Raw genomic sequence first — 15,241 nt, 5'->3', positions numbered from 1 at the left:
AGAAATAAGCCCTTCCGAGGGAGCAGAGCGCCTTGGTCCTTTTTTATACCTTTTTTATACTCAGGGTAGACTCCTGAGTCTGGATATATTGTTTGGAAGAGCAGGCCTGGCTTAGATGGGAGTCTTTGCAGGCATGAGGAGAGTTCAGTTAACACTCAAGACAGTAGTGACTGAAATCAGGAAAAAAACATTTAAAAACAAACTGCTAGGCTAGGCAAGTACCCTTTCTGGATTGTATAGAGAAAATGGCAGAAGAGGGGTTGGAAGTCTTATACAGTCTCGTGGTGACTGGATGCCAGAACCCTGTCAGAACTGAATACAAAGAACCACAAACATCTGACCATCAGAGGAACGGACTTGTACTTCCTGGAAATAAAACAAAAATCCATGTTATACTTCGGTGTCCACTGTTCTTTTTTTACACCTACTATCTTGAAAAAAATAAATTACAAGTTAGAAAAACAATCATTGTGCTGAAGAGTTTGGCATGCCAAGTAGCATTCCATCCCTCATCAAGTGGTAAAACCTATGTGATTGCACCAAGCAGTTTCTGAAGGCCTGTCCACACAAACTGGAACGTGTGTTGCTCGTATGTCCAGCATGCCCACCTGAGTCGTAATACTGCCCTTTACTCAGCAGTACAGGTCTTGTGTGACCAGCGGGTCATTTACCTGTTGTGTCTAGCCACAGTACAGGTCTTGTGTGACCAGCGGGTCATTTACCTGCTGTGTCTAGCCACAGTACAGGTCTTGTGTGGCCAGCGGGTCATTTACCTGCTGTGTCTAGCCACAGTACAGGTCTTGTGTGGCCAGCGGGTCATTTACCTGCTGTGTCTAGCCACAGTACAGGTCTTGTGTGGCCAGCGGGTCATTTACCTGCTGTGTCTAGCCACAGTACAGGTCTTGTGTGGCCAGCGGGTCATTTACCTGCTGTGTCTAGCCACAGTACAGGTCTTGTGTGGCCAGCGGGTCATTTACCTGCTGTGTCTAGCCACAGTACAGGTCTTGTGTGGCCAGCGGGTCATTCACCTGCTGTGTCTAGCCACAGTACAGGTCTTGTGTGGCCAGCGGGTCATTCACCTGCTGTGTCTAGCCACAGTACAGGTCTTGTGTGGCCAGCGGGTCATTCACCTGCTGTGTCTAGCCACAGTACAGGTCTTGTGTGGCCAGCGGGTCATTCACCTGCTGTGTCTAGCCACAGTACAGGTCTTGTGTGGCCAGCGGGTCATTCACCTGCTGTGTCTAGCCACAGTACAGGTCTTGTGTGGCCAGCGGGTCATTCACCTGCTGTGTCTAGCCACAGTACAGGTCTTGTGTGGCCAGCGGGTCATTCACCTGCTGTGTCTAGCCACAGTACAGGTCTTGTGTGGCCAGCGGGTCATTCACCTGCTGTGTCTAGCCACAGTACAGGTCTTGTGTGGCCAGCGGGTCATTCACCTGCTGTGTCTAGCCACAGTACAGGTCTTGTGTGGCCAGCGGGTCATTCACCTGCTGTGTCTAGCCACAGTACAGGTCTTGTGTGGCCAGCGGGTCATTCACCTGCTGTGTCTAGCCACAGTACAGGTCTTGTGTGGCCAGCGGGTCATTCACCTGCTGTGTCTAGCCACAGTACAGGTCTTGTGTGGCCAGCGGGTCATTCACCTGCTGTGTCTAGCCACAGTACAGGTCTTGTGTGGCCAGCGGGTCATTCACCTGCTGTGTCTAGCCACAGTACAGGTCTTGTGTGGCCAGCGGGTCATTCACCTGCTGTGTCTAGCCACAGTACAGGTCTTGTGTGGCCAGCGGGTCATTCACCTGCTGTGTCTAGCCACAGTACAGGTCTTGTGTGGCCAGCGGGTCATTCACCTGCTGTGTCTAGCCACAGTACAGGTCTTGTGTGGCCAGCGGGTCATTCACCTGCTGTGTCTAGCCACAGTACAGGTCTTGTGTGGCCAGCGGGTCATTCACCTGCTGTGTCTAGCCACAGTACAGGTCTTGTGTGGCCAGCGGGTCATTCACCTGCTGTGTCTAGCCACAGTACAGGTCTTGTGTGGCCAGCGGGTCATTCACCTGCTGTGTCTAGCCACAGTACAGGTCTTGTGTGGCCAGCGGGTCATTCACCTGCTGTGTCTAGCCACAGTACAGGTCTTGTGTGGCCAGCGGGTCATTCACCTGCTGTGTCTAGCCACAGTACAGGTCTTGTGTGGCCAGCGGGTCATTCACCTGCTGTGTCTAGCCACAGTACAGGTCTTGTGTGGCCAGCGGGTCATTCACCTGCTGTGTCTAGCCACAGTACAGGTCTTGTGTGGCCAGCGGGTCATTCACCTGCTGTGTCTAGCCACAGTACAGGTCTTGTGTGGCCAGCGGGTCATTCACCTGCTGTGTCTAGCCACAGTACAGGTCTTGTGTGGCCAGCGGGTCATTCACCTGCTGTGTCTAGCCACAGTACAGGTCTTGTGTGGCCAGCGGGTCATTCACCTGCTGTGTCTAGCCACAGTACAGGTCTTGTGTGGCCAGCGGGTCATTCACCTGCTGTGTCTAGCCACAGTACAGGTCTTGTGTGGCCAGCGGGTCATTCACCTGCTGTGTCTAGCCACAGTACAGGTCTTGTGTGGCCAGCGGGTCATTCACCTGCTGTGTCTAGCCACAGTACAGGTCTTGTGTGGCCAGCGGGTCATTCACCTGCTGTGTCTAGCCACAGTACAGGTCTTGTGTGGCCAGCGGGTCATTCACCTGCTGTGTCTAGCCACAGTACAGGTCTTGTGTGGCCAGCGGGTCATTCACCTGCTGTGTCTAGCCACAGTACAGGTCTTGTGTGGCCAGCGGGTCATTCACCTGCTGTGTCTAGCCACAGTACAGGTCTTGTGTGGCCAGCGGGTCATTCACCTGCTGTGTCTAGCCACAGTACAGGTCTTGTGTGGCCAGCGGGTCATTCACCTGCTGTGTCTAGCCACAGTACAGGTCTTGTGTGGCCAGCGGGTCATTCACCTGCTGTGTCTAGCCACAGTACAGGTCTTGTGTGGCCAGCGGGTCATTCACCTGCTGTGTCTAGCCACAGTACAGGTCTTGTGTGGCCAGCGGGTCATTCACCTGCTGTGTCTAGCCACAGTACAGGTCTTGTGTGGCCAGCGGGTCATTCACCTGCTGTGTCTAGCCACAGTACAGGTCTTGTGTGGCCAGCGGGTCATTCACCTGCTGTGTCTAGCCACAGTACAGGTCTTGTGTGGCCAGCGGGTCATTCACCTGCTGTGTCTAGCCACAGTACAGGTCTTGTGTGGCCAGCGGGTCATTCACCTGCTGTGTCTAGCCACAGTACAGGTCTTGTGTGGCCAGCGGGTCATTCACCTGCTGTGTCTAGCCACAGTACAGGTCTTGTGTGGCCAGCGGGTCATTCACCTGCTGTGTCTAGCCACAGTACAGGTCTTGTGTGGCCAGCGGGTCATTCACCTGCTGTGTCTAGCCACAGTACAGGTCTTGTGTGGCCAGCGGGTCATTCACCTGCTGTGTCTAGCCACAGTACAGGTCTTGTGTGGCCAGCGGGTCATTCACCTGCTGTGTCTAGCCACAGTACAGGTCTTGTGTGGCCAGCGGGTCATTCACCTGCTGTGTCTAGCCACAGTACAGGTCTTGTGTGGCCAGCGGGTCATTCACCTGCTGTGTCTAGCCACAGTACAGGTCTTGTGTGGCCAGCGGGTCATTCACCTGCTGTGTCTAGCCACAGTACAGGTCTTGTGTGGCCAGCGGGTCATTCACCTGCTGTGTCTAGCCACAGTACAGGTCTTGTGTGGCCAGCGGGTCATTCACCTGCTGTGTCTAGCCACAGTACAGGTCTTGTGTGGCCAGCGGGTCATTCACCTGCTGTGTCTAGCCACAGTACAGGTCTTGTGTGGCCAGCGGGTCATTCACCTGCTGTGTCTAGCCACAGTACAGGTCTTGTGTGGCCAGCGGGTCATTCACCTGCTGTGTCTAGCCACAGTACAGGTCTTGTGTGGCCAGCGGGTCATTCACCTGCTGTGTCTAGCCACAGTACAGGTCTTGTGTGGCCAGCGGGTCATTCACCTGCTGTGTCTAGCCACAGTACAGGTCTTGTGTGGCCAGCGGGTCATTCACCTGCTGTGTCTAGCCACAGTACAGGTCTTGTGTGGCCAGCGGGTCATTCACCTGCTGTGTCTAGCCACAGTACAGGTCTTGTGTGGCCAGCGGGTCATTCACCTGCTGTGTCTAGCCACAGTACAGGTCTTGTGTGGCCAGCGGGTCATTCACCTGCTGTGTCTAGCCACAGTACAGGTCTTGTGTGGCCAGCGGGTCATTCACCTGCTGTGTCTAGCCACAGTACAGGTCTTGTGTGGCCAGCGGGTCATTCACCTGCTGTGTCTAGCCACAGTACAGGTCTTGTGTGGCCAGCGGGTCATTCACCTGCTGTGTCTAGCCACAGTACAGGTCTTGTGTGGCCAGCGGGTCATTCACCTGCTGTGTCTAGCCACAGTACAGGTCTTGTGTGGCCAGCGGGTCATTCACCTGCTGTGTCTAGCCACAGTACAGGTCTTGTGTGGCCAGCGGGTCATTCACCTGCTGTGTCTAGCCACAGTACAGGTCTTGTGTGGCCAGCGGGTCATTCACCTGCTGTGTCTAGCCACAGTACAGGTCTTGTGTGGCCAGCGGGTCATTCACCTGCTGTGTCTAGCCACAGTACAGGTCTTGTGTGGCCAGCGGGTCATTCACCTGCTGTGTCTAGCCACAGTACAGGTCTTGTGTGGCCAGCGGGTCATTCACCTGCTGTGTCTAGCCACAGTACAGGTCTTGTGTGGCCAGCGGGTCATTCACCTGCTGTGTCTAGCCACAGTACAGGTCTTGTGTGGCCAGCGGGTCATTCACCTGCTGTGTCTAGCCACAGTACAGGTCTTGTGTGGCCAGCGGGTCATTCACCTGCTGTGTCTAGCCACAGTACAGGTCTTGTGTGGCCAGCGGGTCATTCACCTGCTGTGTCTAGCCACAGTACAGGTCTTGTGTGGCCAGCGGGTCATTCACCTGCTGTGTCTAGCCACAGTACAGGTCTTGTGTGGCCAGCGGGTCATTCACCTGCTGTGTCTAGCCACAGTACAGGTCTTGTGTGGCCAGCGGGTCATTCACCTGCTGTGTCTAGCCACAGTACAGGTCTTGTGTGGCCAGCGGGTCATTCACCTGCTGTGTCTAGCCACAGTACAGGTCTTGTGTGGCCAGCGGGTCATTCACCTGCTGTGTCTAGCCACAGTACAGGTCTTGTGTGACCAGCGGGTCATTCACCTGCTGTGTCTAGCCACAGTACAGGTCTTGTGTGACCAGCGGGTCATTCACCTGCTGTGTCTAGCCACAGTACAGGTTTTGTGTGGCCAGCGGGTCATTCACCTGCTGTGTCTAGCCACAGTACAGGTCTTGTGTGGCCAGCGGGTCATTCACCTGCTGTGTCTAGCCACAGTACAGATCTTGTGTGGCCAGCGGGTCATTTACCTGCTGTGTCTAGCCACAGTACAGGTCTTGTGTGGCCAGCGGGTCATTTACCTGCTGTGTCTAGCCACAGTACAGGTCTTGTGTGGCCAGCGGGTCATTTACCTGCTGTGTCTAGCCACAGTACAGGTCTTGTGTGACCAGCGGGTCATTTACCTGCTGTGTCTAGCCACATTCCCCACAATATTCCTTCCAATGAAACTCCACTCCTTTTGTAGTTGACCAGTGAATCAAGGTAGAGTTAACCCTTGAATAAAGTAGGGGTTAGGAGTGCTAACACTCCGTATCCACAGTTCCCCTATACCCAAGATTCTAAACCTTCATTCAACCAAAGGCAGGTAGACTGTGTAATACTGTAGTACTAACTGTTGAAAAAAATCTGAGGGTAAATGGACCAATGCAGTTCCAAGCTGTGTCATTCAAGAGTCAACTGTATTTGTTCTCAAACCATTTAAGCCAAAGGAGTTCCTGAAAGGTCATTCTCTTAAAGCTCCAGGATTGCCAGGAGTGACTTTTTAGTTGGGTTTGCACAATTCTAGGATTCTGAAACTTGTGTAGGGCAATTTAAACATTTGGAGTTCATTTAATCTAGTAGAGGAATAAAAGCAACTTTCTTAAGCAATTCCTGTTTAAAAATAAACCTTCTGGAGCTTTCAGAGTTCCTAACCTAAGTCCACTTTCTTAGCCTCCTATGATCTTAAGAGGTTCCTCATATCCTTCAAATAAACCCTTTATTGCTTAGGTCAGCTCGAGTCGATTGCCTGCAACAGAACCCGAAGGGGCACTCTTCCTAAGACTGTGACTGTGGCCCAGTGGACAGTGCTCATCTCCCCAGACATGTCTGCAAAGAATTTTGCTTACTGGACGATATACTACCAACCCGTTTGAGTATCTTGGTCATTTTTAGAATTTCTGGAAGCTGCGTATCCTCAGGGCAGTGAGGCATACACCACTATGTTCTATTCTCAGCTCCAAATCTTGCATGTCAGTAATTATTTCAATGTTTGGCTCTAGTTTTACCAACCTATTATGATGCGCAAACCTGTGTCCTGAATGCATTCCATACTAGCCCTAACATTCACTGAAACTATATCACAAAGCACACAAGCTTTTATCTAAAATTGTTCTCAAGCAGATTTATAACAGTAAATGTTAGACAATCACAAAAATATACTCCCAGTTGAGTATTTTGGTAATGAGACCCTTCTGTTCTGTTAGTATTAATAGTGTGTACACCAGTGTTAAGGAAGGATGTTGTGTTTTTACTCACATGCTAAATGGTTTCTTTTAGGTTTGATCTTGTTTGCATTTGGCATCTGTGCTATGCAGGCATACCTAGGACATTACTGTGCCTTTTGCTGCAGACCATTGCAATAAAGTAAATCTCTCAATAAAGTCACACAAATTTTGTTTTCCTAATGCATAAAAAAAGTTATGTTTACACCATACTGTAGTCTACTGAGTATGTAATAGCATTATATCTAAAAAAACAACGTACATACCTTTAAAAGTACTTTGTTGCTAAAAAATGCTAACCATCATCGGACAATGCAGGGTTGCCACAAATCTTCAATTTGTAGAACACACACACAAGTAAAAGCACTATCTGTGAAGCACAATGAAACAATGCATGCACGTTTACCTTCTTCTCAATACAAGAGCCTACTGTATACCATAGGGAACTATATTCAATATCTAATAATAACATACAATGGAAAAGAATCTGAAAAAGATTTTATAGACCTATATATACTTATGTATATAAGATATATACGTGTATGTTAAGTATATATAGATCTATAAAATCAAATGTGCATGTGTATATCTGCATCACTTTGCTGCACACCTGAAACTAACAAGAATGCAAATCAACTACACTTCAATTGAGAGAGCGAGCGAGCACTGTAACCTTTGAAATGATTAGTAAACTATCTTTGGTAACTAAGTTGATAATAATTTTGGTAAAATCATTCTGTCAGCTTTAAATGGAATGATTCTGTGGCTTTATCTGAGGCTTCTAATTGGTGTTGGGGTTTTAGTCTTGCAAGTTACATGCTTAGCATATTAGAATTCTAGTCAATATTCTGACATTGACCTTAAGAGAAACTAAAAAAGGAATTACAAAATATATACATAATCCAATTCCTTTCCTTTATCCAGAAGCTGTATTTGTCTACAAATAAAACAATTCCAGCTGAAAAACAAATTCCTACTGACGAATGTGTTTATTCAGGCACACTCAAGGCTTGAGACATCTGCAACACCAAATCTTCCAGTTATAGCTACTAAGTAATGTTAGGTTACTGTGATCATATAGGCTATTTAAATTACTCCAATACAGCTACTGATCACATGGTAAGTTCTGGATCACCCTATAAGTGGGGGACTGAATGAGAAAGGAGATAAACTGGACAAGAAACAATGAATTGATTCAAATATTGAGTTTCTAAACTCTATTTTAAAAAGGCCAAGGAATAGTTTGAGATACACCAGACTTACCAGAAGTCTTCCACCAATGAGGCTTTTAGAGAAACACCACAGCTGATCATTTCATCTCAATCCCTAGAATAAAGATCTAGGGAATGGAAATAGGTTAAGCATGAAGAATGCTCAAAACTGAGCCTGGCCAACAGATGTGTACATCAGTGTGTAAAAGTAGTAAAATGTGACAATGAACATTTGAACATACTATGCCAGGCTCCATGCTGAGTGTCTTACAGGCATCATCTCATCACATCATCTCATCACATCATCACATCATCTCATCACACCGCCTGTGAGTGCTGCTGCCACGCCAGTTTACAAACGAGCGTTAGGTGACTAGTCCAAGGTACAGTTAATTAACGGACAGTCTGCATTTAAACTCAGGCAATCTAACTCTAGATCTAGTACTTCTAACTGTTACCCAAAGTGAAAATATACCTTAGAACTTAGAATCCAATGCATGCCAAAAGCTTATGTCAAATATGTCTATAGCAGAAGGATCTATTACATAACACTAAACATTCTTTAAAAGCACATAATAAGGTTTCCTCAGTTACTTTAAGACACTAAGATACCTAGATGAGTCATGTGGTAATGGCTTTGTGGTGTTGGTTAGTGTATTTTTCTAACTTCATCTGATGATTAAAAGTGTGATAAATTTAACTACTACTATTGGTTATTCTGAATTTAAAAGAAAATAAAAGAACATGAAGAGAGGTATATTACCCCTATTTTTGATCAATATGCCATCAGAATTAAAATTAAATGACTACTAAAATAAAATACTAAAACAAAGTAATAAGTTAGATACTAGAATGTATTCTATAAAAATTACACAGCAAGATGAAAATAGTCTAAGGGCAAGTTTTATAAACCAAAGCAACCCCAGAAAATTTTATGTAACTGAAATAAAGGAGTAAGTAGAGAAAACTCAATTAAGAGGGACCTCTTTATTGCATATTTATAAAATAATAGTATAATAGTTATTAAAAATGGAGATGAAATATTTTATTTTTGGTATCTTGTGTTTTGCATCAATTTTTCAATCATCTTCACAATTTTTCAAAACTTGAACCTCTGCCCCATCCACCATTCAAAGAACAAATGATGAACAAACTATCCAACGGGTTCTTGTGAGAGACTTATTATCGAAGAGATTAATTAATAACTCATAAATAAACATCAGAGTTTTCAAAGAATACAATAAAAACAAAAGGTCAGAAGGCACCTCAAGATCGCATCGTGCCACTTTCCTCGTGCTTGTGTTTAAGTGCCTGTGACAGAATTCTGGTTAGTGACACTTTGGACAAAACGTGTCGTCTTTTGTGCACACAGCATCAGACTACAGATACAACAGGGGGATTCTGATGTGTGTATCCGTACTAAGTAGGGCATAATTGATAATATGCTAAGAAAACAAAAAGTCAGGATTACAAAATGGGTATTTTTAGCACATTTAGTAACAGCTAGTTTTAAACTATCATTTTTGATGACCAAATTATATTTGACATAATTAAGGAACATATACTTTTAAAATATTGAAAACCCACGGTTACAACAGAACTGTTACATTAAACGAAGAAAGGAAAAGTCACATACATGGGGCTGAATGGCACTGAGGTTTTTCAAAGTCATTCTTTTGCGAGGCTTTCAGCCCACCTTTACATACATCAATAAAAAAAAAGTCTCTACTCAGCATGCTTGCAGCAAGAGGTGAAACAGGTGTCGATCACACAACTGCCTGACAACCATTCAGTGCTGATCACCGAACAAGCATGTTTATTTAATTATCCCAACAACCATAATTGAGCCACATCTAAGTTTCTGATGTCACTGACTTCAACTATTCAACTCCAGATAAACACTCAACTTAAAAAAAAAAAACCTGAAATAAGTGACAACTAGAAATGGCTGAATCATTGTACGTTTTAGACACAACCATTAATCTTAGTTTTGCTATATGCTATTTGGTACTTTTTGATTCAGTAGTTGGGATTACAAAAAAAAGTTTCTGTATTCAAACCTATCTACAGAATGTCAATATAAAATGTGTGACTATATACATTTAATACACACATACACACATACACATACTCTCACATATCTAGAAACCAGCACTTAAGCACGTCTCCAATTCTCACTAATGACTCAATAAATCATTTGTTACCTTAAGACCAGCTTAGACACTATAAGGCTGCAACATATGGCTAAAGAGGTCAAACACAAGCACCCACAGTCAGGCTGATTAAATTGTTCCTCCTCATGATTTTTCACAAGTAGTAATACCATTTATATAACAACTATGTCTCAATAACTTAGAATTCAGAGTATAAAACCAGTGTCATGAACATAAAACTCTCTCGCTGTTGAAAGAACACTCCTCCTTCAGCTATTTCCACTGATGATAAGAGGGCACACCAAACTAGATCGTGTTGAGCTGTACAAATGATCTTTACTCTTAATCTAAACAAACGTGTGTTAGAACATTCTGAAATGCTGCATCCTTTGACTTCTTCATCTTTTCAATTGCCCGATGCAGGTCCTGTTGTTGTACAGGTCGAATTTCATCTTCATCATGGCTAAAATGTAAAAAAAAAAAAAGACAAAAACAGAACAACCCACCGATATTCACACAGCTTTAAAATACATCTCCCTAAAATATTTTACCAAGATTAAAAAATGAAGTCTCTTTCCCATCCAAAACAACCACAATTAACAGCTTAAGGAATTAATCTACACAGATAAGTATCTTAAAAATTTTTAGAAAACACGGACTGCCAAGAGGTAGGAAGCTTAAATGGCTGACTATAAACATTATAGCTTGGTTACAATCAAATACTTTACACTAAGAATATATAAGTGTGAAATTTGATCTAAATAGGATTATAATTCTAATGAATGAATAAAAAATTATTCCCATGAAAACTGGAATTAAAAAGTAGCAGTTGTACGTATCTATTACTCATGTATGTGTTTGCTTTTGACGAACTGAAAAAAAATTCACTGCTATTAATAAAAACCAACTACTCTAGGTTCTCCCCACTTCAGGAAGAAGGAAACACAATCCAATATACAATGTCTCCTCTGTCATTTACAAACACTTAGGGAAAAAAATTCAGGGAAAAAGTTATGATAACCTAAGTACATTACCCACATTTTTCATACTGAAATGTAACATTTTCAGGGCTTTAAGGACAGCAGAGAAACAATTTTCATTAATGTAATTTAGGCAATAAACAGATGGAGTGACCCTCTCCACGAAGGGGCCCACGGAAACACTGAAGATAGGTCCAGAACTAGCGCAAGGAAAAACCACAGGTTAAAAGGGCGGCTTTCATATGCGCCTCTCCACACCAAGAAACCTTTTTTGGCAAAGGTTGCTATGGCGATACAGTGTAATTAAGTGCATGAATAGGACAGGCAAATCCAGGTCACTTGGAGTGACAGCCTCAGGGGATGAATAAGGGAGACCGGGAAACAGCAGGGCAAGAGCTAGAGAATTCATTCCACACAAGCCCCCAGGGGACACTGGTTTGCTAAGAGTCACAGAAATTCTTCATTAGAAGGTTGATATTTTGAACAGGGGTTTAGAAATGGTCAGTGTTATACCAGTCTAGGGTGAATGACCTTATGGGAAACACAGGACACTGGTTTATCAGGGCTGAGCTATTCCAGTTCACTAATACAGCTGGTACAAAATTGGTTTCTTAAGCTCCAAATACTTTGAAACTGGATTCAAGTAAAGTTTGCTGCTGTCACAAATGACTTCTTTTTTTAGTAAATACATTATTAACAAGTTGAAGTCTAGTCAGCAGCAACGTCCCCATAAATGTGAAATTTCTGGAAGACATGGTACTCATTTCCATATGAAATGAAATTTAAAATTTTAAAAATAAAAATAAAAAGCAATCTAGGGATATCAGAGCAACAGTTTTCATGGTAGAAATGGGCAAGCCTCCATTTCTGTGAGCTTGATATAACCCAGTTCATGGATGTTCAGAGAAATTCACTTTTTACTTCTTTCTCTTCATTCCAGGTGCTCCCCATAACCACCCTCCCTTGCAAATTCATTTCCAGAACCCCCTTCAGAAAAAAGGCAATAAAGTTGGTGAATTTTTTATTTCAATTTATCTTTTTATTTCATAAATAGAGCTGGTATTATAAAGCAAAACAGAAGACCTAGCCTAACCTGTTAATAACCTAAAAGCTCTAAAAGGGTTTGACAAATATTAAGAGATGAACTCTAAATATACATACCTTTCTTCCGATGTAGAATTAACATATTCTCTGACACAGAGGAGGGCAGCATCTCGACACATTTCTTTTAGGTCACTGCCTGAAAACCCATCAGTTTCCTGGGCAACTTCTAGCAGGTCCACATGCCTATCCACCTTAAACAAACATAAAACATACTTAAAAAATATATATATAAAATACATGGCAAGAGATATATCCAAACACTTCTTAGAATTAAAGAAAGTTAAAGCATACTGGAACAGCAGGGGAGGAGAATCATTAGAAATTTTCAGTTCTAGAAGTTTTCTTTTTTTAACCATAAAAGTTTAAGATTTGAAATCTACTTTTCAGTAATTGTCACTATGACCAAAACTGAAATAAGTCTCACGAGACACTTCACAGAGTGATGGGGAAGAACAGGCATTCAAATATTGTTGGGTTGACTTTGGTACCTCTTAGGAAGGTCCCACGTTCTATAGAAAAGGGGCACTTTTCTATAAAAAGTCAACATACATGGCGAACAGCCCGGATCATTAAGTCCTGAGTCCATTACGAAAATCATATTCCACTGACACACTCTAACCCTCATTTGAACTGTCATGCTGTGGTATTCTATTCTAATTCCTCAACACTCATTAAGCACCTATGATTTTGCTCCCCAACTAAGCTTATATAGTGAAGCTAAGAAAGTGATCCTCCTGGGCACATAACAGACTTATAATTACGCTTATAAAAAGGTTAAGAAGAGAAAGTCAATAGTTAATTACAGTAACTAACAGTAATAAATGATTCTTATGTGTCATTTGCTGTCCTAAGTACTTTACATGGATTATGCTCATTTAATCCTGTCAGGGAAGCATTCTCATTTTTAATTTCAGATAACAGTAAAACCTGTAGAGGTTAAATAAATTGCCCAACGTCACACCACAGACAGAGCCAGCATTTGAACACTGTGCAGGGAGATCCAGCTGTGTTTTTCCCCCTACCTAGCTAACCATTTGTCTTAACATTTATTTTCCCCAAGTTGATATGAAATGCCATCTTTATCTGTTACTAAATTCCCACTTGTCTTTGTGGAAAACTCAGTGTAAGTTAAGAGTAGCAACTCTGCACAAGGACAAGAAGAGGCTTGGAGGTCAGACGACATGGAGTCTACTGTTAACTCTGCAACTGGGACTTCACATGCCAGTGTTCTCACTCCTAAATGTGGAGATTAAGTAGAGAGAAATCACATACTCATACACTCTCTGATAGAAAGAAAACTGAACCCAGAAGGGAGGTGTGAAGGAAAATGGTAAACTATATACAGATAAATGTAAATGAGTTCATATATAAACAGTAATAATAATCATTTAATTAAGGGTAGAGAACTAAGTGGGCTTCCCAGGTGGCACTCGTGGTAAAGAACCCGTCTGCCAATGCAGGAGCCATAAGAGACGTCTCACAGGGCAAGGGTCTCACAGAGTCAGACATAAATGAAGAGACTTAGTGTGCAGGCACCTAGAGAACTAAGTAGCACTAAAAAAGAACGCGTAACTTCCAAGTGACTAGAGGAAGAGGGGAAAAGAATGAGGAACACAAGAGCAACACTGAGAATGAAGGCCTGGGGCAGAGGTAAGTCAACTGGAAGGTGGGAGCGGATGGTCTGGGTGGGCTGAGGGTGCGGGGAGTCCAAGGAGAAAAAAGGCTCAATAAATGGGAAGCACTAAAATAAGAAAGAATGAATCCAAATTTATCAACAATCACCACAAACACAAACAAATCATTACATAATGATAAAAAATAATTCACCAGAAAAATATAACAATCGGACAAATCTACAATAACACTGGGAGGTTTGTCACTTAACGTCTTACGTACTGATACATCAGAGCGTGAGCTCCTAGGGCTAGTTATAGTAATAGCTAGATCCGTGATGCGCTGAACAAACGCACAAGTTGACAACCTGATTACAAGAGTTCTGTGTACTTAGGACATTAGTCTCCTGTTGGTTACAGGGTTGCAAGTATTTCCCCGGTGGCCTGTCCTTTCACTTTGTTCATTTTATCTTGTCATACTTCTAGAAGTCTTAAGTCTGATTACAGTCAGACTTTTCTAACTTTGCAGTTTAACTTTTCTGTGTGTCTCAGGAATTCTTTTTTACATGTGTACTTAAGAAATCAGACATATCAGGATGTAGTTTCTCTATAGTTTGTAAAAGTGAGGAAGAAAAAAAAACTATACAACTATACCTATACATGAATTATGTATCTATCCACACATATTTATGGAAGTACACACTACCAACTTCAGGACAGTGCTGAGAGCTCTCCACAGCGCGCTACCAATGACGGTGTAGGGTGGAGAGAGAGGGGAGGGGGTGTGTGAAGCAAAATATGTCAAGATTAACCTTTTAAGTTCAGGTGCTAGATTTAAAGTTATCTGTGTATGTGTTTACAACAAAGGACCTTCCAAATTATTCTTCGAGATGTTAAATATTAGTTGTCTTCCTCCTTCAAACAATCAATACCTCCACCCCATCCTTTGCCCACTCCTTTGCTGAGAAACACTATGTTCTCACCACTCACAAATCTTGTTCATGGCAGGGTGAAAATGCCACAAAGATGAGCAGAACAAATATAAGAAAATAAGAAGAAGAAGATTCCATTCACTGAGAGAGCAAGATTTACTAACATAGCCTTCCATAAAGGTTAAAAGAAAGGCTCTCTCACTACTCTATGTAAACCTGTGTAACTTATTATGTAACTTCTCTGGATTTTGGCTTCCTCAAGTGTAAAATGGTATTAATATGCACTGCTTAAAATGAGGATTAAATAAAACTATGTATCACCACAATACGTGGCACACAGTAAGCACTGTAGAAGTAGCCCTTTTTAAGATCATGGTTCTAGACAAACCATGTAGTGAGAATTATTTTCATTAGGCAAGTATGAAGGAAATTCCCAAGTTAAAAAAGGTTTTGAATAATAGGAGCAAAACAGGATATATAATAAATTAATGAACTGCCAAAATAGCTTGAACACTGGCTGTCCACTGCATGGTAATCCAAGCATCTTATA

General features: G+C 43.2%; 1 protein-coding gene across 3 annotated transcripts in view; it reads right to left on the bottom strand.

The window, feature by feature from the left end:
* Positions 1-8,877: 8,877 nt before the first annotated feature.
* Positions 8,878-15,241, bottom strand: part of ATAD1 (ATPase family, AAA domain containing 1) — a 40,590-nt gene continuing 34,226 nt past the window's right edge. For all 3 annotated transcript variants that reach the window (XM_027529132.1, XM_027529129.1, XM_027529130.1), the window contains 2 exons: positions 12,204-12,337; positions 8,878-10,525 (listed from right to left, as the gene is read on the bottom strand). In XM_027529132.1, coding sequence (XP_027384933.1) covers positions 10,405-10,525; positions 12,204-12,337 — 255 coding nt within the window. In that variant the 3' untranslated portion in view covers positions 8,878-10,404. The remainder of the gene's footprint in view (positions 10,526-12,203; positions 12,338-15,241) is intronic.

Source organism: Bos indicus x Bos taurus, chromosome 26 (genome assembly GCF_003369695.1).
Source record: "Bos indicus x Bos taurus breed Angus x Brahman F1 hybrid chromosome 26, Bos_hybrid_MaternalHap_v2.0, whole genome shotgun sequence".
Lineage (NCBI taxonomy): Eukaryota > Metazoa > Chordata > Mammalia > Artiodactyla > Bovidae > Bos > Bos indicus x Bos taurus.
Note: the sequence above shows the minus strand (reverse complement) of the source record. Positions and strands in the feature narration are given on the sequence as shown.